The following is a 21542-nucleotide window of genomic DNA, read 5'->3' as shown; positions in this document are numbered from 1 at the left end:
TATCTATCTATCTTATCTATCTATCTTATCTATCCATCTCTCTCTCTCTCTCTCTCTCTCTATCTTATCTATCCTATCTATCTATCTATCTATCTATCTATCTATCTATCTATCTATCTATCTATCTATCTATCTATCTATCTATCTATCTAGTCCAATACACAATGAAGATTATAGAGCAGTGGTTTCCCAACCTTGGCAACTTGAAGATATTTGGACTTCAACTCCCAGAATTCCCCAGCCAGCATTCTGGGAGTTGAAATCCAAATATCTTCAAGTTGCCAAGGTTGGGAAACACTGTTATAGAGGACATAACTCCGGAGAGGGGCGGCATACAAATCTAATAAATAATTATAAATAATAATAATAATAATATACTTGTAGTAAAATACACCAGAGAAAGAATAGAAGAGATATAGGAATGAGATATAGGAATAAAGATATAGGAATAAAATATTTTTATTTTATTTATTGTATTTGTATGCCGTCCCTCTCCGCAATGAAAGGATAGAGAAAGGATATAGGAATAGAAGAAAAGATATAGGAGATATAGGAGAGACAATAGGACAGTGGACGGAAGGCACACTAGTGCACTTATGCACGCCCCTTGTGGGAAGTATACACATCCCTCCCTGAAGGATTTCACCTGTGCAAGAACAATAATTAGTAAGCAGAAGTAAGAAACCCATACTTCCTCAGTAGAAAAGTGAAGCAAGATTTCTTCCCTTAACCCTTTGTTAGCCCATATATTCCACAGGTGGAAATTACTGTAAACAAATACGAATGATACCCTTATTAGTATTATTGAAAATATAGTTTAAAGAATTAAACCTTCATCTTATTTACCTAAGTACAGTGTTATAGTTATAGTTGATTAGATTTGTATGCCGTCCCTCTCCGAAGATCAATTAAACAGTCTCAAACGGAGAAGTTTCTCAGTGTGATAATAAAATTATTTTATTTTCTGGGGCTTGGCAGCTGACTCACACTACTTACGGGACCGGCTTCTGCCACACAAATCCCAGCGACCGATTAGGTCCCACAGAGTTGGCCTTCTCCAGGTCCCGTTGACTAAACAATACCGTCTGGCGGGATCTAGGGGGAGAGCCTTCTTTGTGGCGGCCCCTGCCCTCTGGAATCAGCCCCCTCCAGAGATTCGTTCTGCCCCCACCTTTCTCGCATGGGGCAGTTAGATCATGCCCCCCTTTTCCTGACCGTTAAATGTTATGTGTGGATGTGATTGAGTTAATTGACTGCTTTCCAACTTAATGGGATCTTAGCTTATAGTTTTAACTATTAGATTTGTACACATAATACATAAAACGTATGAAAGACTTCATGAACTCCATCTGTAGAGTCTGGAGGACAGAAGGAAAAGGGGGGACATGATCGAAACATTTAAATATGTCAAAGGGTTAAATAAGGTCCAGGAGGGAAGTGTTTTTAATAGGAAAGTGAACAAAAGAACAAGGGGACACAATCTGAAGTTAGTTGGGGGAAAGATCAAAAGCAACATGAGAAAATATTATTTTACTGAAAAAGTAGTAGATCCTTGGAACAAACTTCCAGCAGACGTGGTTGATAAATCCACAGGAACTGAATTTAAACATGCCTGGGATAAACATATATCCATCCTAAGATAAAATACAGAAAATAGTATAAGGGCAGACTAGATGGATCATGAGGTCTTTTTCTGCCGTCAGTCTTCTATGTTTCTATTGTATTCTGTGAGCCGCCCCAAGTTTTCGGAGAAGGGCGGCATACAAATCTAATAAATAATAATAATAAATAATAATTCATGACTGTCACAGCTTCCTAAATTCAAGCCATCCTCTTTTGCAAACTTTAGACCAGCAAACTCAATGGGAAGCCACATTTACTTAACAACCCTACGGAGAGGGGCGGCATACAAATCCAATAAATAATAATAATAATAATAATAATAATAATAATAATAATAATAACCCTGTTACTAAGTGAGCAACTGCAGCAATTCACTTAACAACGGTGGCTTTATTGGCTGTATTCTGCGTATAAGACACACCAACATTTCTACCCTTTTTTAGGGGAGGAAAAATGTACCTTATGCTCTGGAAAAATACGATAATTTCTAAAATTCTTCTTCTTTTATTATGCTACTTCTCGACTTACGACCACAACATTTCTGCAGCTAGGTGAAACATTCGTTAAGTGAATTTCTCCCCCTCCCCATTTTATGACCTTTCTTGCTGCAGTTGTGAAGCGAATCACTGCAATTAGTTACACACGGTCGTTAAGCAAATCCAGCTTCCCTTCACTCAGCAGAAGGTCGCAAAATGGGGAATCACACGACCGTGGGACATTGCAGGCGTCGTAACTGCGAGTCAGTGGTCGCACATTCGGATTTTAAGCATGGAGATGTTGCAATTGTCAATAAAGTGTGAACGAAATCATAAGCTTCTTTTTCCCCTCCAATGCTGTTACAACCTTGAATTGTCACAAAACGAGCCTGCAATTTCTAAAATTCTTCTTCTCATATTAATATTCATATTCTTTCCTCCGGAAAGTTTATCTCTGGATAGGTTTGCATATTTGCAAATTGCCTCCGCGGTCCAATTATTTTATTTGCAAGGCCTACGGAGATTGTGCACCGAGTTGCACAATCTGCCCTTCGAAATACCTTTGTGTGTTGCCCCACGAATCAAATTTAAATCTTTCCCTCTTCCCCCTCACCTCTTCCCGTTAATCTGTTTCAAAAGTCTTTTCTAGGGGTAGAAAGAATTCAAAATATGTGGCAAAATAGGACTGCCCAAGAGAGAGACGGAAACAAACATGTTTATGTCTACATAGCTCAATCTTCTCCTGTAGTTTTATGAAAAAAGAAGTCAAATACAGTGATACCTTGTCTTACAAACTTAATTGGTTCTGGGATGAGGTTCTTAAGGTGAAAAGTTTGTAAGACGAAACAGTGTTTTCCATAGGAATCAATGGAAAAGCGATTAATGCCTGCAATTCACCCCTTTTGCCAGCCGAAGCGCCTGTTTTTGCGCTGCTGGGATTCCCCTGAGGTTCCCCTCCATAGGAAACCCCACCTCTGGACATCTGTGTTTTTGCGATGCTGCAGGGGAATCCCAGCATCGCAAAAACGAGCGTTTCGCTGGCAATGGAAGTCTGGAGGTGGGGTTTACCAGCGAAGGGAGCATCAGTGAAATCACAGCATCGCAAAACATCCAAGTCCTCGAAACCCCATCTCCGGACCTCTGTGTTTTTGCAATACTGCAATTTCACTGAGGCTCCCCTCGCTGGGAAACCCCACCTCCAGACTTCCATTGCCAGCGAAGCACCCGTTTTTGCGCTGCTGGGATTCCCCTGCAGCATCACAAAAACACGGAAGTCCGGAGGTGGGGTTTCCCATGGAGGGGAGCCTCAGGGGAATCCCAGCAGTGCAAAAAAGGGGTGCTTCGCTGGCAACGGAAGTCCGGAGGCGGGGCATCCCAGTGGCAGTGGTGGGTTTGCAATGTGAAAATAGTTTGTAAGAAGAGGCAAAAAAATCTTAAACCCCAGGTTTGTATCTCGAAAAGTTTGTATGATGAGGCGTTTGTAAGACGAGGTATCACTGTATTCTCTCTCTTTTTTTTTAGAAAAGGCTAGAATTTATCCAGAAACTGGGTTCTGATTGGAAAGATTAAATTCCCCCAGTTGGGACAAAATAGGTATATCCCATTACATCCTGTATTTTTCAGGTGGTCCTCAACTTATGACCACAATGAGTGTATTAATTACGTTCATTAAAATTGTCTTTCGCAAGTTACTCAAGACCCACCTATATCGCCAGGCATGGGGGAATTAAGACATCTCCCCCAGGCTTTCTTATATTTTATGTTTGGTATGTATGTGTTGTATGGTTTTTTAAATTGTTGGGGGTTTTTAATGTAATTTTATTATTAGATTTGCTCCATTGTTATACTGTTTTTATTGTTGTTGTGAGCCGCCCCGAGTCTTCGGAGAGCGGCGGCATACAAATCTAATAAATTGAACTGAATTAAATTGAATTGCCAAGCCAGGCAGTCGTTAAATGGGTTTTGCCTCATTTTGTGACTTAAATTAGCAACACGGTCGTTAAAGCGAATCTGGCTTTGCTTGTTGGATGGTGGCGAAAGGGACTCTCCAGATAATGGTCCCGAGGTCGAGTGATCCCCTTTTACGATCTCTGACAATGATCTTAAATCCATGCTATTTGCGGAGCGACCCGAAATTTGATCAGGTGACCTTGAGGTTGCTGCGATGGTCGTAAGTGCAGGACCGGTCGAAAATCACTTCTCCCCCCCCCCCCACCCCAGTTTTTAAGTCAGGTTCATAAGTCACTTTTTTCCAGGGCCGTCGCAAATTCAAAAGGTCGCTAAATGAACGTTTCTAAACTCGAGAACTACCTGTTACTTATTGTTTTTTGTTAGCTGGCCACGCCCACTCTTTGCTTTAGCCCCGCCTACTCCTGGCTCATGTCTCTGGGAATATTTTGTTTATTTGTTGAATTTATTTGCCATCCTTACAAAAAGATATTGACAAAATTGAACGGGTCCAAAGACGGGCTACAAGAATGGTGGAAGGTCTTAAGCATAAAACGTATCAGGAAAGACTTAATGAACTCCATCTGTATAGTCTGGAGCAGTGTTTTTCAACCAGTGTGCCGTGAGACATGGTCAGGTGTGCCGCGAAGCTCAGAGAAAGAAAAAAAGGAAGAGAGAGAGAAAGAAAGAGAGAGAGAAAGAAAGCAAGAGAGAAAGAGAACAAGAGAGAGAGAAAGCAAGAGAGAGAGAGAAACAGAGGGAGGGAAGGAGAGAGAGAGAAAGACATAGAGGGAGGTAGGAAGGGAGAGAGCGAGCAATAAAGAGAGGAAGGAAGGAAGAGAAAGAAAGAGGGATGGAGAGAGAGAGAGAGAGAAAGAGGGAGGGAGAGAAATAATGCGAAAGGGAGGAAGAGAGAGAATTTTTTTGCCCAAACTTTTTTTAGCCCCCCCCGCCCCCCGCTCAATGTGCCCCAGGGTTTCGTAAATGTAAAAAATGTGCCGCGGCTCAAAAAAGGTTGAAAGTCACTGGTCTGGAGGACAGAAGGAAAAGGGGGGGACATGATCAAAACATTTAAATATGTTAAAGGGTTAAATAACATTCAGGAGGGAAATGTTTTTAATAGGAAAGTGAACACAAGAACAAGGGGGTACAATCTGAGGTTAGTTGGGGGAAAGATGAAAAGTAACGTAAGAATATATTTTACTGAAAAAGTAGTAGATCCTTGGAACAAACTTCCAGCAGACGTGGTTGGTAAATCCACAGTAACTGAATTTAAACATGCCTGGGATAAACATATATCCATCCTAAGATAAAATACAGGAAATTGTATAAGGGCACCCTAGATGGACCATGAGGTCTTTTTCTGCTGTCAGTCTTCTATGTTTCTATGTACCCCCAAAACTGCCCCCGTTATTTTTCTGTGGCTGTCCACCAGGCCTATCTCAAATTTGCAAACCACATCTGGGCAGGAAATCACATTGTCGTTCCCGCTTCCGTAAACCTCGGCGGAAGCCCGGCAAAAATTGCTAAATTTCATATGCTAAGACCACACAGCGCTTATCAGCTTCTGTAGAAATAATCCATTTTTTAATTAAAAAAATAACACCCTTCTTTTATCGTGGTTCAAATCATCTCTAAACGGACAGAAGCAAAAAAATAAATAAATTACGACGACGTCACATTAAAATTTAAAACGTTCTCCCATTACATATATTCCTGCGTTTAGGGCCATATCTTCAGTGACCGTCCGAAATTAGAACGGCGTTGAGAAAAGTAACATAGCATCTCTACACTAGATAGCAGACTATCAATCCTAGGTCTAGAAAGCTTAGAACTACGTCGCCTGAAACACGATCTAAGTATTGCCCACAAGATCATATGCTGCAACGTCCTACCGGTCAATGACTACTTCAGCTTCAACCGCAACAACACAAGAGCACGCAACAGATTCAAACTTAATATTAACCGCTCCAAACTTGACTGTAAAAAATATGACTTCAGCAACCGAGTTGTCGAAGCGTGGAACTCATTACCGGACTCAGTAGTGTCAACCCCTGACCCCCAACATTTCTCCCTTAGACTATCCATGATTGACCTCTCCAGGTTCCTTAGAGGTCAGTAAGGGGCGTGCATAAGTGCACCAGTGTGCCTTCCGTCCCCTGTCCAATTGTTTCTCCTTATCTCATTTATCTTTTCTTCCTTTCAAATATGTTCACCTATACTTTTATATCTTTTCTTCTATTCTTTTCTTTACTTATATTATTACATATCTTTCTCTTCAATGTGTATTATGTATTGGACAAAATAAATAAATATAAGAAAGAGCCAGGGTGGCGCAGCAGGTAGAGTGCTGTACTGCAGGCCACTAAAGCTGACTGGTAGATCTGCAGGTCAGCGGTTCAAATCTCATCACCGGCTCAAGGTTGACTCAGACTCCTTCCATGGTGGGTAAAATGAGGACCCGGTTTACAAACAAACAAACCCCCGCCCGGTATAGAGGTAAATGTTATCAATCTGTTAAATAGAAGGTGAATTGTGATTAAAAATCAATCCAGGAAAGGTCAAGAGGAAGAAAGAAAGGAAGGGAGAAGAGAAGGAGTGAAGGGAAGTAGGAAAGGAGAGAGAAGGTAGAAGGAGGAGAGAGAGATCGATGAAAGAGGGAGATTGATGCAAACAAATGAGGAAAAACAGACTGATAAACAGTGGTATAAACGGGTGCAAAAATAGGATACTGATTTATGATAGATTGGATAGAAATGTATAATTATGTATGTTTGATACGATTTATGGTATACGCATAAATGCATGCATGGAAAATTGTGAAAATTAAAAGAAAATTGGACGAATGTGAAACAAATCTCTATAATGGTTCTAACGGTGTACAGTGTTCCCTCGATTTCCGCGGGGGATGCGTTCCGAGACCGCCCGCGAAAGTCGAATTTCCGCGAAGTAGAGATGCAGAAGTAAATACACTATTTTTGGCTATGGACAGTATCCCAAGCCTTCCCTTAACACTTTAAACCCCTAAATTACCATTTCCCATTCCCTTACCAACCATTTAGATTATTACTCACCATGTTTATTTATTAAAGTTTATTTTAAAAATGTTTTTTAAAGGCAGAGGAAAGTTTGGCAATGACATATGACGTCATCGTGCGGGAAAAACCGTGGTATAGGGGGAAAAACAGCGAAGTATTTTTTAATTAATATTTTTGAAAAACCGTGGTATAGACGTTCCGCGAAGTTCGAACCCGTGAAAATCGAGGGAACACTGTATACATTCTGTTGCATATTTTAAATAATAGTTAAATATTTTTCCCTGAAAGAATTATAATCTTAATTAGTATAAATAATCTTAGATTCCCATATTTCCATTAAACATTTTTCACCAGGCAACCGTTCTTTATATTTGTTAGTTACGTATACTGTATCAGTTTGACCTTTTCTCTCACCAGCAGTAAAATTGAGTTTTTAAATGTTTCTGCTTTGTACTGTATGTTATGTGTGTATATGTATTTAAATAAAACTTTTTTAAAAAAAAGAAATTGTGGAATAATTTTAAAAAAAATTAGAAAAGGGGAAAAGTTTCATAGGACCGCTGTTTTGCACTTAAGGACCGTTGTCGCATCCCCATCAAAATTTGGATGCTTGGCAACGTTTTTTTATGACGGTTTCCCCGGAGTTGGGCCAGCAAGGTCAACAGAATAGAATAGAATAGAATAGAATAGAATGGAATGGAATAGAATGAAGAATAATGCACTTGGGGAAAAGGAATCCTCAATCTGAGTATTGCATTGGCAGTTCTGTGTTAGCAAAAACTTCAGAAGAGAAGGATTTAGGGGTAGTGATTTCTGACAGTCTCAAAATGGGTGAGCAGTGTGGTCGGGCGGTAGGAAAAGCAAGTAGGATGCTTGGCTGCATAGCTAGAGGTATAACAAGCAGGAAGAGGGAGATTGTGATCCCTTTATATAGAGCGCTGGTGAGACCACATTTGGAATACTGTGTTCAGTTCTGGAGACCTCACCTACAAAAAGATATTGACAAAATTGAACGGGTCCAAAGACGGGCTACAAGAATGGTGGAAGGTCTTAAGCATAAAACGTATCAGAAAAGACTTAATGAACTCACTCTATATAGTCTGGAGAACAGAAGGAAAAGGGGGGACATGATCGAAACATTTAAATATATTAAAGGGTTAAATAAGGTTCAGGAGGGAAGTGTTTTTAATAGGAAAGTGAACACAAGAACAAGGGGACACAATCTGAAGTTAGTTGGGGGAAAGATCAAAAGCAACGTGAGAAAATATTATTTCACTGAAAGAGTAGTAGATCCTTGAAACAAACTTCCAGCAGACGTGGTTGGTAAATCCACAGTAACTGAATTTAAACATGCCTGGGATAAACATATATCCATTGTAAGATAAAATACAGGAAATAGTATAAGGGCAGTCTAGATGGACCATGAGGTCATTTTCTGCCGTCAGTCTTCTATGTTTCTAAAAATAGAAGAATAGAATAGAACAGAAAATATAGAATAGAATAAAATAGAAGAATAGAACAGAAAATATAGAATAGAATAGAATAAAGAATATAATAATAATAATAATAATAATAATAATAATAATAGCAATAATAATTTATTAGATTTGTATGCCGCCCCTCTTTGAAGACTCGGGGCGGCTATAATAGAAAATATAGAATAGAATAGATTCAGTCAATAGATTCTCTTAACAGCCAGTAACTATCTCAACTATCTTCTACCGCACGAATCCCAGCAGCCGATAAGGTGCCACAGAGTTGGACTTCTCCGGGTCCCGTCGACCAAACAATGTCGTTTGGCGGGCCCCAGGGGAAGAGCCTTCTCTGTGGCGGCCCCGGCCCTCAGGAACCAACTCCCCCCAGAGATTAGAACGGCCCCCACCCTCCTTGTCTTTCGCACATTACTTAAGACCCACCTTTGTCGCCAGGCATGGGGGAGTTAAGTTATCCTTTCCCCCCCTAGGCTACTACAAGTTATGCATGGTATGTTTGTGTGTATGTTTTGGGTTTTTTTTAATAATAAGCGTTTTTTAGTTGTTTTTATTAATTGAAACATAGAAACATAGAAGTCTGACGGCAGAAAAAGAACTCATGGTCCATCTAGTCTGCCCTTATACTATTTTCTGTATTTTATCTTAGGATGGATCTATGTTTATCCCAGGCATGTTTAAATTCAGTTACTGTGGATTTACCAACCACGTCTGCTGGGAGTTTGTTCCAAGGATCTACTACTCTTTCAGTAAAATAATATTTTCTCATGTTGCTTATGATCTTTCCCCCAACTAACTTCAGATTGTGTCCCCTTGTTCTTGGGTTCACTTTCCTAAATTGGATTGTTCATGTTGTTTTACCACTGTTGTTAGCCGCCCCGAGTCTGCGGAGAGGGGCGGCATACAAATCCAATAAATAATAATAATAATAATAATAATAATAACAACAACAACAACAACAACAACAACAACAACAACAACAACAACAACGGCAGGGATTCCCAGAAGCCCAGTGGCCCGGAAGGTCGTAAAATCGAGCATAAAACTCACTCAACGGACCCGTCTCATCTTGTCTGAACCAGACGGATCAGAAGCAATTAATAATGTTTTTTAACGATGCAGAGGAAACAGGCCGCCTGCCGTGGGAACGGAAACGAACGCTGTTGCCAAAACCTGAGCTCAGGACACACACACACACCCAATTTGATTCCCCCCCCCCCTCTTTTTTTAATCAGTTTCAAAGAAGAAATAAGGACAAGAGCTGTGAGATTGCAAAGGGAGTTTTCGGGCTGTGCAGTCCAACATTCTAAAAATAAAATAAAATACTTTTTTTTTTAAACTCCGTGCTGCGTCTCTGCGCGGAGTCACATTCTGCCCGAAAGGCCTCCAGATGTTGCAACATGTGGCTTCTAAAGGAAGTTTGTCACAAGGAGTTGAATGTTGACATGCAAAAAAAAAAAAAAAAAACCCCACCACAATCCGGATCCTGGATTTAAAGCAAAACAACGAAAGGCCCGAAAAATGGTAGAAGTTTAAAATATTTTTTTTTAAAAAAAAAAATTAAAATGTTGGATATTGGAGGTGGATTTGAAGCTAGATCTGGGTGAGAATTCTGATTTTTTTAAAAAATAAGGTTTTACTTGCAAGAGGCGGGTTTCCCATCTGTTTTGCCCACAACCAGGTACACACACACACACACACACACAGAGTGTGTTAAAATACACAACTGGAAGACCGTCTCCGGCGCGATTGTCAAAACTTGGCAGAGGTTCCAGCTGTGACACCAACCAACTTCCTGCCCAGTGGGGGAAAAAAAAAATCCCCTGCTACAGCTTTGCCTCCCCGGCTGCGATTGTGTGTGGTTGTGTGTGAGGTGCCACCCACAACTTTGCAAAACAAACAAGTAAACAAACAAACAAGCCAGACATAAGGGCACAATCATTGCCATCCCCTCCCAAGCTTTAATGTCCTGCCCACTTCCGTCTTTACAAACTGCTTTTGAAGCCCCCACCCCAACCTCTGCAAAACTAATGCACCCCCTCCCATCCAGGGTCCGGGGGCTTCATCCCCAACGGGGCACCCTCGGCTTTCGTATCTTTGCCAGTGAGATGTGGGGTTGATTTCTGCGGGTTGCAAAAGAGAAGAGAAGAGAAAAGATAGGAGGAGAGGAAAGAGAAGAGGAGAGAAGAGAAGGAAAGGAAAGAGAAGGAAAGAGGAGAGGAACGGAAGGGAAGAGAAAGAAAGAGAAAGAAAGAAAGAAGATGAGAGGAGAGAAAAGGAAAGAGAAGAGAAGGAAAGTAAAGGAGAGGAGAGGAGAGGAAAGAAGAGGAGAGGAGAGGAAGGAAAGAGAAGGAAAGAAAAAGAAAGAAAGAAAGAAAAGGAGAGGAAAGGAAAGAGAAGGAAAGAAGAGGAGAGGAGAGGAAGGGAAGAGAAAAGAGAGAAAGAAAGGAGAGAAAAGGAAAGGGAACGAAAGAAGAGGAGCGGGGAGGAAGGGAAGAGAAGGAAAGAGAAAGAAAGAAGAGGAGTTGAAAGAGAAGGAAGGAAGAGGAGAGGAAGGGAAGAGAAGGAAAGAAAAAGAAAGAAAAGGAGAGGAGAGGAAGGAAAGAAGAGGACAGGAGAGGAAGGAAAGAGGAGGAAAGAAAAAGAAAGAAAGAAAGAAAAGGAGAGGAAAGGAAAGAGAAGGAAAGAAGAGGAGAGGAGAGGAAGGGAAGAGAAAAGAGAGAAAGAAAGGAGAGAAAAGGAAAGGGAACGAAAGAAGAGGAGCGGGGAGGAAGGGAAGAGAAGGAAAGAGAAAGAAAGAAGAGGAAAGGAAAGAAAAGGAAGAGGAGAGGAAGGGAAAAGAAGGGAAGAGAAAGAAAGGAGAGGAGAAGGAAGCCAGCCTGCGGGTTGCACAGAAGCCCCCCTCTCTCTTCCCGAGGGTCTCTCCAAGGACGCGTGCACGCGGTTTGGAAGGGGTGGGGGCCTCCCGTGGCAATGCAAACGGCCCTCCAGCCCGGATCGCCTGCATGGGAAGCGGGGATGGCAGCCAGCCCGATTTGGAGGAAGGGGGGGAGGGTCTGTGGGAGGATCTCTCTCTTTCTCTCCCCCCCTCCCCGCCCGAAATGCAGCAGCGCAGAGCCCGCGACGCTCTCACCGGCCATGGAGGCTCTTGCAAGCCCGGCGGGTCCGGCGTCTCCGCTCTCAGCTGGCCCGGGCAGGGGAGGATGGAGCGGAGCCCAGCAGCAGGAGGAGGAGGAAGAGGAGGAAGCCGCGCCCGCCTCGTCCTCTCCCGTCCCGTCCCGTCGGGGCGGCTGGGACCGCGCGGCCGCCTCCCCCAGGAAGCCAGTGGGCGGGTGGCGCTTCCCTCCCGGGCGGGCAGGAAAAGACGCCGCGGCGAGTCCAGGCAGCGCTGGAGGGACGGACGGACGGACAGCCTCCCTTCTCTCCCCCCTTCCTTCTTTCCTTCCTCCCTTCCTAGCTTCTCTCCTTCCTTCCTTCTGTCTTCCTTTCTTCTGATTCCCCCCTCCCTTCTTTTCTTCCTTCCTTTTACTTCCTCCCTCCCTCCCCTAGCTCCTCTCTCCCTGCTTCCTTCCTTCCTATCTTCTATCTTCTGCTTCCTCCCTTCCTCCTTCCTTCTGCTTGCTCCCTCCCTCCCTTCCCTAGCTTCTCTCTCTCCCTCCCTCCTTCCTAGCTTCTCCCCTTCCTTCCTTCCCTCCTTCCTTCCTTCCTAGCTTCTCTCCTCTTCTCTTCTTCCTTCCACTTTCATTCCCTCTGCTTCTTTCCTAGCTTCTATCCTTCCTTCCTTCTGCTTTCCTTTCCTCTGCTTCCTTCCTTCTTCCTTCCTAGCTTCTCTCTCTCCTTCCCTCTTTCTTTTCTTATGCTTCCTTCTTTTTGTTTCTCTTCCTTCCTTCCTCCTGCCCTTTCTGTTTCCTTCTCTTTATCTCGGCCTACTTCTTTCCCTCTGCTTTCCTTCCTTCCTTTTTTTCTCTTCTTCCTTCCGTCTTCTGCTTTTCTCTCTTTTTTCTTTGCTCCTTTCCCTCCTGATCTTCTTTCCCTTTTTCATTCCTCCCTCCACTTTTCCACTGCTTCCTTCCTTTCCTCCCACCTTTTCTTCCCCTTCCTTCTCTCATCCTTTCTTTCCCCCTTTTCCTTCCTTCCATACTTCTTTCCTCCCCTCTTTTTCTTCCTCCTTTCCTTCTCTGCTTCCTTCCGCTCTGATCTACTCTTTCCTCTCCTTTCCCCCCCTCCATATCTTTTTAATTCCCAACTATCAATTCCCTCCTTCCTTCTCTCCCTGGTCTCTCTCTCTTTCTCTCTGCCTTTCACATTCAGACTAAAGAAGATTCTGGCTGGCATACAGTCAATAATGAATTTCCTGTCCCCAAAATACCTTATTTGGCCACAAACTCACTTCCCATGAATACATTGAGGATAGACTGCACTGGAACCTGGAGGCTCCACAGAAGTCTTATTTAACCCCACTGGAAATTTCTTAGGGACACTCAGTCACCAGAATAGATGGGCCCATCTTGGAGAACTTGGATTCCTTTGGTCCAGGTTCACAGACCGTAATTGCTGGCTTGACAGGATCCAAGCTTAAAACTAACCAACTATGGTTTGTGGCACTCACAAATCACAGGTTACCCTAGTCTCTTAAACAGGAGAGGGGGAAGAGACCTACAGCTTCCAGATGTTGCTGTATAATTATTCTCAGCATCCTACGACACACCTTGAGATCTTTGATTTCCAGTTCCTGGCTGAGGACTAGAATGCTGATGGCAGGAGTAGTTTTAAAATCTCCTGCCTTTTGCTCGCCTGTTCTCCAGCGCCGGCAGATTTTTGGCAGGGAGGACGGAAGGATTGGCTTATATTCCGGAGGCGGAAATCTGGGAGGGAAAGCCATTATCCAGATAAACTGCCTTTCTTGGCTAGTCAAACCTGGTTCGTGATTGCGGTTTCGCAGGTGGGGAAGGGGGGAAAACAGCTGCTTCTGAGGAACAACAGTATAAAGCCCGGCGCTGGAAACATCTGGGCAATTTTCAATTTTCAACCAATTTTAAGTTTCATTCTCAGTTGATCAGTCTTCCTGGCCAAGAATTGGCAACTACGCCAATCACAGGCAGATTCCCTCTTTCTTAAATCCAGTGGCAGAAACTTCTAAGAAGCCTCTGATGACCAAAAACATCTGGGCTGTCATTTCGCCTCTTTTATGCCACCGTACCATTAGTCCTCAACTTAGACCGCAGTGGATTCCCAACGTTTATGTTGCTGAGCAATTCGTCAAAGGAATTTTTGCTCCGGTTTTACGACGCTCCGTGCCGCATTTATTGACCCGAATTGATGCCGTCATTCAATTGTGCTGTGAAGTGAATCCGGCGTCCCCTTCTCAAGGTCGCAAGCGGGGATACGATGAGCCCGGAACACACCGACTGTCATAAATGCGAGTCGATATTCAGTTGAATTCTGCAATGGTTATAGGCCTAAGGAAAAGGTTATAGGCCTTTAAAAAATGGCTGTCAGTCACTTTTTTCCATCGCAGCTGTAACTTCGAAAAGTCTCTAAACGAACCGTCATAAATCAAGGACTACCTGTAATCACACTCACACAGCCTGCTAAGCCAAACTCACCCTGGCTTAGCGTGAGGATGCATCATCCGACCCCGAAATAATCTGGCTTCCCAACGTCCAAGCGACGTCTGAACAAAACCACCCTTGAAATAAATCGAACAGTGGAGCCAAGAACCTTTTTCACATCATTTATTCAATGTATGTTCTGCTTTTTTCCACTCAAATGCATTCTCCCGAAGACTGACAGTCCCAGGCTAAGCCGTGAATGGCGGTTTACAAACCGCGATCAGTTTTACAACCCGTACGCGATTGCTGGAGGCTACAACGTAAACTCGCGCCATTCCAGTATTGTGAATGGTGGCCAAGGAGGTGGGTTGGGGGATAAAGAGCGGCCAATTGCGGAGGGTTCCTCGACTTATGACCACGATTGATCCCCAGATTTCTGTCGCTAAGCAAGGCCGGGGTTAGGTCTTCGGAGACGGGCGGCATATAAGTCCAATTAATAAAGTCCCTTTATATCCCTTCCTCGCCTACCTTGTTATTAAGCGAATCACTGCTAAATAATCACTAATTAAAAAATCAGTCGCACAAGGGATGCGGTAACGGCCGTAAAGTGTGAAAAAACAATGTTAAGCCACCTTTTTCGGTGCTCTAGTTTTCAACAGCCACTAAATTCTAAGTGTTGATTATGACCTATAAAGCCCTACATGGCATGGGACCAGATTATTCACGGGACCGACTCCTGCTGCACGAGTCCCATCAACTGGTTAGATCCCAAAGAATCGGCCTTCTCCAGGTCCCGTCAACAAGACAATGTCGCTTGGTGGGGATTAGGGGAAGAGCCTTCTCCGTGGGAGCCCCGGGCCTCTGGAATCAGCTCCCCTTGGAGATTGGTACTGCCCCCACCTTCCTTGCCTTTTGTAAGAGTCTAAAAGCTTGGGGTTGTTAGATTCTCACCCATAGTCGATGAATGAATAGTGTGTTGATTGAATGGTTATGTAGGTATTTTAATGGGTTCTTTAGTTTTTTAGTTGTAACTGCATTTTATTTGGATTTCGATATACAGTGGTACCTCTACTTAAGGACGCCTCTACTTAAGAACTTTTCTAGATAAGAACCGGGTGTTCAAGGTTTTTTGGCCTCTTCTTAAGAAGCATTTTCTACTTAAGAACCTGAGCCCAGAAAAATTTCCCACGAAATTTGAGAGCGTCACGAAGGCCCGGCCAGTTTCTTGCCATTCTCCCTTTAATCCCGGCCATCTCGGGCTTTTCTGGGCTGCCAGAGGAGCCGTTTGGTGGCAGGCCAGAGAGAACAAAGCATTTTCCTTTCTCTGGGCACTTGGAGAGGGAATAAACCTCTACCAGCGCCCAGAGAAAAGAAACGCTCCCTTCGCTCTGGGCAGCGACTGTCCTCCTCCTCTTCTTCCTCCTCCTCCTCCCACCCAAATTCCGAGCTTTTATTTCTTCCCTAATGGGTTTGCACGCATTATTTGCTTTTACATTGATTCCTATGGGAAAAATTGCTTCCACTTACAAACTTTTCCACTTACGAACCCGGTCACGGAACGAATTAAGTTCTTAAGTAGAGGTACCACTGTATATTGTCTTTTTCTATATGTTGTAAGTCATCCCGAGTCCTCAGATAGGAGCCGCATATAAATCCAATACTGTAAACATAAACAACTAAAAAGATTGCTGTTGGGGTTAGCTCTGGCCCAGCTTCTGCCCCAAGGACTGTGGATGTGGGGGAGACATCCACATGCTGCAGGCCTGTTTTGCCCCCGGTGGAATCTGCTGATGAAGGCTCCTCTGACCAAGAAGACATGAGTGACAGGGAGGAGGAGAGTGTGGCAGACAGCTCAGAAGGAGATCAATTATCTCTCTCCTTCTTGGATTCAGAACAAGAGTTAATGATACAGCCACGCATGCATAGGCAACAACAACTGAGAGATTATTATCAAAGAAAATGAGGCCACCTGTGGTTGGGTGGGGCTGTGGTCATTAGTGAGGCTGCTATAAAGAGCAGCCTGTGGGTTTGGTCACTGTGGAGGATTATCTGATCGTTGTGTTTCGTGACTGCTTTACTGACTTTGACCTTTTGTGTGCTGATTTTTCCCCACTTTGAAACTAAAGCAGAGCAAAGTGTGTTTCACCTTGTGAAAGAAGAAGGACTGTGAATTGCCTCACAGCTGCAAGCTAAGTATCACAGAACTGATAAGGGACTTGTACCAATTACCAGTTTGTTTGGAGACGAGTGCTCTTGGCTATACAAAAAGAGGGCTTCGTTTATTTGCATTTTTCGGTATAAAGAACATTGTTTTGAATTTTCAAACGTGTCTGTGTCTGAAATTTGTACCTGTGAATTTTTGGGAGGAGTCTACCAGAGAGCCCGACAGAACAGTTGCCATTCGAAAACTACCTGTACTGTATCCATTCCTTTGGTGACGGGGAAAAACGAACCTGGTTGCTGAGCTATCCCTGCACAGAGGTTCTTTTGTGTTGAGAAAATTTCAGGGCGAGGCTGGAGGGTGTTGCAAAGACACAAACACACCTGTGCTGCAAGTCCTTAGCTCAGCGTTGAAGGATGCAAAACCTGGGTGGGGTAAGAAGAATGCCGTGCCAGCACTGGGCTGATGAGTCAACTTCGTCGTTCGTGGATCTCAATGAAGTTTCTTGTGGCGTTGAGTTCCACAAGTGAATTTAAAAACCTGCCCAGGCGTAAGACGTCCATTCCCACGTTCGTTTTCCAAAAGGGTGGGCCGCACGAGTCACTCGGTAATTTCGGGCGCCCTCGAGCAATGAAATGAGTTTCGGACGCAGCCAAGATTTGAGGCAAACCGGACCGGCGATGGCGCGGAGATCTTCGGTAATCTACTTGATCACCGCCCCAAAGCAAATACGACAGAAGTAAAGCATGCCCGGATGTGGAAGGGAGCATCATTTCCCAAAAAATTACAAGCGGAAAATACAGGTGGTACAAAATTTGGCAAGAGTTTTTTTTCCACATAGATATTAAACCCCGGTTTGTTTAATGGCCAACTTAGGTTAAATTCATCCATGCCTGAAATTAAACCATTGTAGAGTATGCTTTAAAGCAGTTATTTTTCAACCTTGGCAATATAACACTGGGCGGACTTCTTGACTAAAACTTCAATGGTTTATTTTCTCTTTAATGGTGTATCTCAATCTTGGCAACTTTAAGACGAATAGACTCCAACTCCCATAATTCCCCAGCCAGCATGCTTTAAGATTGGGGGACTTCAACTCCCAGAATTCCCCAGGCAATTTTGTTTTTAAATTTAATAGAGTTACATGGGAATTGAAGTCCAGATATCTTAAAGCATGTTGACTGGACAATTCTGGGAATTGTAGTCCAGTCATCTCAAAGCATCTTGGATGGGGAATTCTGGGACTTGAAGTCCACCCATCTTAAAGCATACTGGCTGGGGAATTCTGGGAGTCATAGTCAAGACATTTCCACACTGCCAAGGTTAAGAAATGTATCGTAGTTTTAAAGAAAGGATCTTCAAATACGGTAACTTTTAAGACATGGGGGCTTCCTTTATATGAATGGCAGAAAGAAAGAAAGAAAGAAAGAAAGAAAGAAAGAAAGAAGAGGAGGAGGAAGGAAGGAAGGAAAGAAAGAAAGAGAAGGAGGAAGGAAGGAAAGAAAGAAAGAAGAGGAGAAGGAGGAAGGAAGGTAAGAAAGAAAGAAAGAAAGAAGAGGAGAAGGAGGAAGGAAGGAAGGACGGAAAGGGAGGGAGGAAGGAAAGAAAGAAGAGGAGAAGGAGGAAGGAAGGAAAGAAAGAAGAGGAGAAGGAGGAAGGAAGGAAGGACGGAAAGGGAGGGAGGAAGGAAAGAAAGAAGAGGAGAAGGAGGAAGGAAGGAAAGAAAGAAGAGGAGAAGGAGGAAGGAAGGAAGGAAAGAAAGAAGAGGAGAAGGAGGAAGGAAGGAAGGAAAGAAAGAAAGAAGAGGAGAAGGAGGAAGGAAGGAAGGAAAGAAAGAAGAGGAGAAGGAGGAAGGAAGGAAGGAAAGAAAGAAAGAAAGAAGAGGAGAAGGAGGAAGGAAGGATAAAAGATGAACTGAACTGTCAATACTTGAAAGAATAATATCAAATCTTTATGGACCGTCGTATAGAATAACGTAGAAGGAGAAAAAAGAGAGAAAGAACAAGTAATTTATCAGAATGTAAATGTATAGGGAAAGTATATTGGTGGATGCAAACGGAGACTGTAAACGTGCGGGAATTGTACCCATATATGTTTTTCTGTCTTGTTTATGTATGTGTTTTATGTGTAGACAATAAAAAAATAATTAAAAAAAAGATTTGGGGCTTCCATCAGAATTACTGTGTCAGCCATGCTGGATGGGGAGTTCTAGGAGCTGTAGTCCAGTCATCTCAAAGCACGGGGAATTCTGGGAGTTGTAGTCAAGACATTTCCACACTCCCAAGGTCAAGAAACGCAGGTTTAAAGCAAGGTTAACTTTAAGACATGGGGACTTCAATTCTCAGAATTACTCTGTCAGCCATGCTGGCTGGGGAATTCTGGGAGCCGTAGTCCAGAAATTTGCCACCACTCCTGCTTTAAAGAAAGCCAGGCCAGGCTTTGAAATGGACAAAAATGGTCTTTTTCCACCGCCGATAACAGAGACCCAAGAATAAGTGAATTGAAGCTGATCTTCATTTGCTAAGACATTTGTTGCACGAGTCTTTTGGGGCGCGGAGGAGGGATATACGAAACTTGAGAGGAGGGGATTGACAGGTTCTCATGCATATTATCGGACAATACTTAAGACACATGCGCGCACATATACAGCAAGCGGGACAGGAACCAGCCCCACCCCAGGACCGGGCTTTCGATCCCACCCCTCCGGTCCATATTTATTTAAATGCTGGATCAAGAGATTTCTTCCTGTAAGGCAGTGCTTCCAAATAGTGTCGTCCCCACCACCTGGGGAGGCGCGGAGCAATGCCAGGCAGTGCGTGAGTGACCCCAGGGAACATGCGTGTGGTCCCTCTCGATCCATTTCCCCGGAGGGGGAGTGTTTTTCCAGTTGCACACTGCTCCAAGCCCGGAAGAGAAGGCAGCCAGGCGGGGCAGCTGCGTGGGTCCTTCTTGTTCTCTGCGGGCGCCATGAATAGCATGTCGAAGGAGGGACCACCTCTGCATCCATTCGAACTCAAACTCAACCCAGACAAGACGGAGTGGCTGTGGGTCTTGCCTCCCAAGGACAATTCCATCTGTCCGTCCATTACCCTGGGGGAAGAATCATTGACCCCCTCAGAGAGGGTCCGCAACTTGGGCGTCCTCCTCGATCCACAGCTCACATTAGAGAAACACCTTTCGGCTGTGGCGAGGGGGGCGTTTGCCCAGGTTCACCTGGTGCACCAGTTGCGGCCCTATTTGGACCGGGGGTCACTGCTCACAGTCACTCATGCCCTCATCACCTCGAGGCTCGACTACTGTAACGCTCTCTACATGGGGCTACCTTTGAAAAGTGTTCGGAAACTTCAGATCGTGCAGAATGCAGCTGCGAGAGCTATCATGGGCTTCCCCAAATATGCCCATGTCACACCAACACTCCGCAGTCTGCATTGGTTGCCGATCAGTTTCCGGTCACAATTCAAAGTGTTGGTTATGACCTATAAAGCCCTTCATGGCACCGGACCAGGTTATCTCAGGGACCGCCTTCTGCTGCACGAATCCCAGCGACCAGTTAGGTCCCACAGAGTGGGTCTTCTCTGGGTCCCGTCAACTAAACAATGCCGCTTGGCGGGACCCAGGGGAAGAGTCTTCTCTGTGGCGGCCCCGGCCCTCTGGAACCAACTCCCCCCAGAGATTAGAATTGCCCCCACCCTCTTTGCCTTTTGCAAGCTACTTAAAACCCACCTTTGCCGTCAGGCATGGGGGAATTGAGATCCTCTTTCCCCCTAGGCCTTTACAATTCTATGCATGGTATGTCGGTATGTATGTTGGGCTTTTATATTAATCGTTTTTTAGTATTGGATTGTTATTGTACACTGTCTTGTTGTTGCTATTAGCCGCCCCGAGTCTCCGGAGAGGGGCGGCATACAAATCCAATAAATAAATAAATAAATAAATCCTAAGTCTTCCTTCCACACCATTTGTTGTGAGTGCCCTGCATAGGCAGCGCTTGCGGGCCAGGCTGGCGACCCCAAAACATTGGCTTGATTAAGCCAGCCTGGCCCCGTGTCCAAAGAGGGCCCTAACCACGGTAGCCTATGCCTGCCTAACCGAAAACAGGCTCCACTTACTCTTACTCCCGGTACAGCAGCCTTCACCAGCCATGGGTTTGCTTGCAGCTTATAATCCGTAAAATAATAAATATCAAAATTCTATTGGGGCCCAGATTGGAGAGTTTGGGTGTGTGTGAAATATTTACTTATTCCTGGGGGGGAATAATTGAGATGCCCTGCTGTGGGGGCAATATGCTGGCTCTGTTAAAAAAAGTGCTATTGCTAAGATGTTGTAAGCCGCCCTGAGTCTAAGGAGAAGGGGCGGCATACAAATCGAATACATAAAAATAACAAAACGTCCTGGCCACTACCCGAGCACACGCAGAGACAGGACTGGGTCCAGCGTTCATAAATTAAAATAAAACGTCCTCTCTTTTCTCTACAAGGCAATCCCATTCTGGCTGGGGTGGGCTCTCTGGCCCGGCAGAGACGCACCCACCCCGGCCCGTTGTGGTACCTGGACGGGAGCCGGTCTCAAACCTCGATGCCGAGATCGGAACCTAGACCCTGCTTCTGTAAAAGCTCTTCCTGTTTCATCTTAGGCTTCTCCGTCCGGGTGTGCCAAACGAGGACCTGAAACAAAGAGAATTATTATTATTATTATTATTATTATTATTATTATTATTATTATTATTATTATTTAGATTTGTACGCCACCCCTCTCCGTAGACTCGGGGCTTCCTCACTGGCCCCCAGGATATCTATCAACAGGCTAGTCCTCAACGAGCCTCAGCGGCCGATTAGATCCCACAGAGTTGGCCTTCTCTGGATCCCGTCAACTAAACAATGTCGTCTGGTGGGACCTTCAATGTGGCGGCCCCAGCCCTCTGGAATCAACTCCCTCCCGGAGATCTGAACTGCCCCCCACCCACCTCGCCTTCCGCAAGATGTTGCCAGGCATGGGGGGGCTAATCTTCCCCCCCCCTTCTGACTAATAGCATTTGAGTGTGGTGTGATTGTGTAGCATTGATTGTTTTTAGTAATAATGGGTTTTAACTTGTTCTTTTTAATATTAGATTGTAATATTTTAATATTAGATTGTATTGTTGTGAGCCGCCACGAGTCTTCGGAGAGGGGCGGCATACAAATCTAATAAATTATCTCTGCAAAAAAAGCTACTTGAATATAAACATTGAGCAAATCCCTCTTCCTTCTGGCACTGAT

At 44.2% G+C, this 21542-nt stretch overlaps 2 protein-coding genes across 9 annotated transcripts in view; both read right to left on the bottom strand.

Moving 5' to 3' along the window:
• The window catches only part of EML3 (EMAP like 3), a 59118-nt gene extending 47201 nt beyond the window's left edge, over positions 1-11917 (bottom strand). Inside the window, exon 1 of one of the 2 annotated variants that reach the window (XM_070766163.1) lies at positions 11708-11917. In XM_070766163.1, the coding sequence (XP_070622264.1) occupies positions 11708-11714 (7 nt within the window). In that variant the 5' untranslated portion in view covers positions 11715-11917. The remainder of the gene's footprint in view (positions 1-11707) is intronic. The other variant, XM_070766162.1, reaches the window with a different exon arrangement.
• The window catches only part of B3GAT3 (beta-1,3-glucuronyltransferase 3), a 42521-nt gene that overhangs the window by 11618 nt on the left and 9361 nt on the right, over positions 1-21542 (bottom strand). For 3 of the 7 annotated variants that reach the window (XM_070766165.1, XM_070766166.1, XM_070766170.1), the window contains exons 6-7: positions 20836-20951; positions 18784-19377 (exon numbers count right to left, since the gene is read on the bottom strand). In XM_070766165.1, the coding sequence (XP_070622266.1) occupies positions 20853-20951 (99 nt within the window). In that variant the 3' untranslated portion in view covers positions 18784-19377; positions 20836-20852. Of the gene's footprint in view, positions 1-18783; positions 20952-21542 lie in introns of those variants that run through there. The other 4 variants (XM_070766167.1, XM_070766169.1, XM_070766168.1 and 1 more) reach the window with 2 other exon arrangements.

Source organism: Erythrolamprus reginae, chromosome 13 (assembly GCF_031021105.1).
Source record: "Erythrolamprus reginae isolate rEryReg1 chromosome 13, rEryReg1.hap1, whole genome shotgun sequence".
In the NCBI taxonomy this organism is placed as follows: domain Eukaryota; kingdom Metazoa; phylum Chordata; class Lepidosauria; order Squamata; family Dipsadidae; genus Erythrolamprus; species Erythrolamprus reginae.
This window is presented reverse-complemented; position numbering and strand designations above follow the sequence as displayed.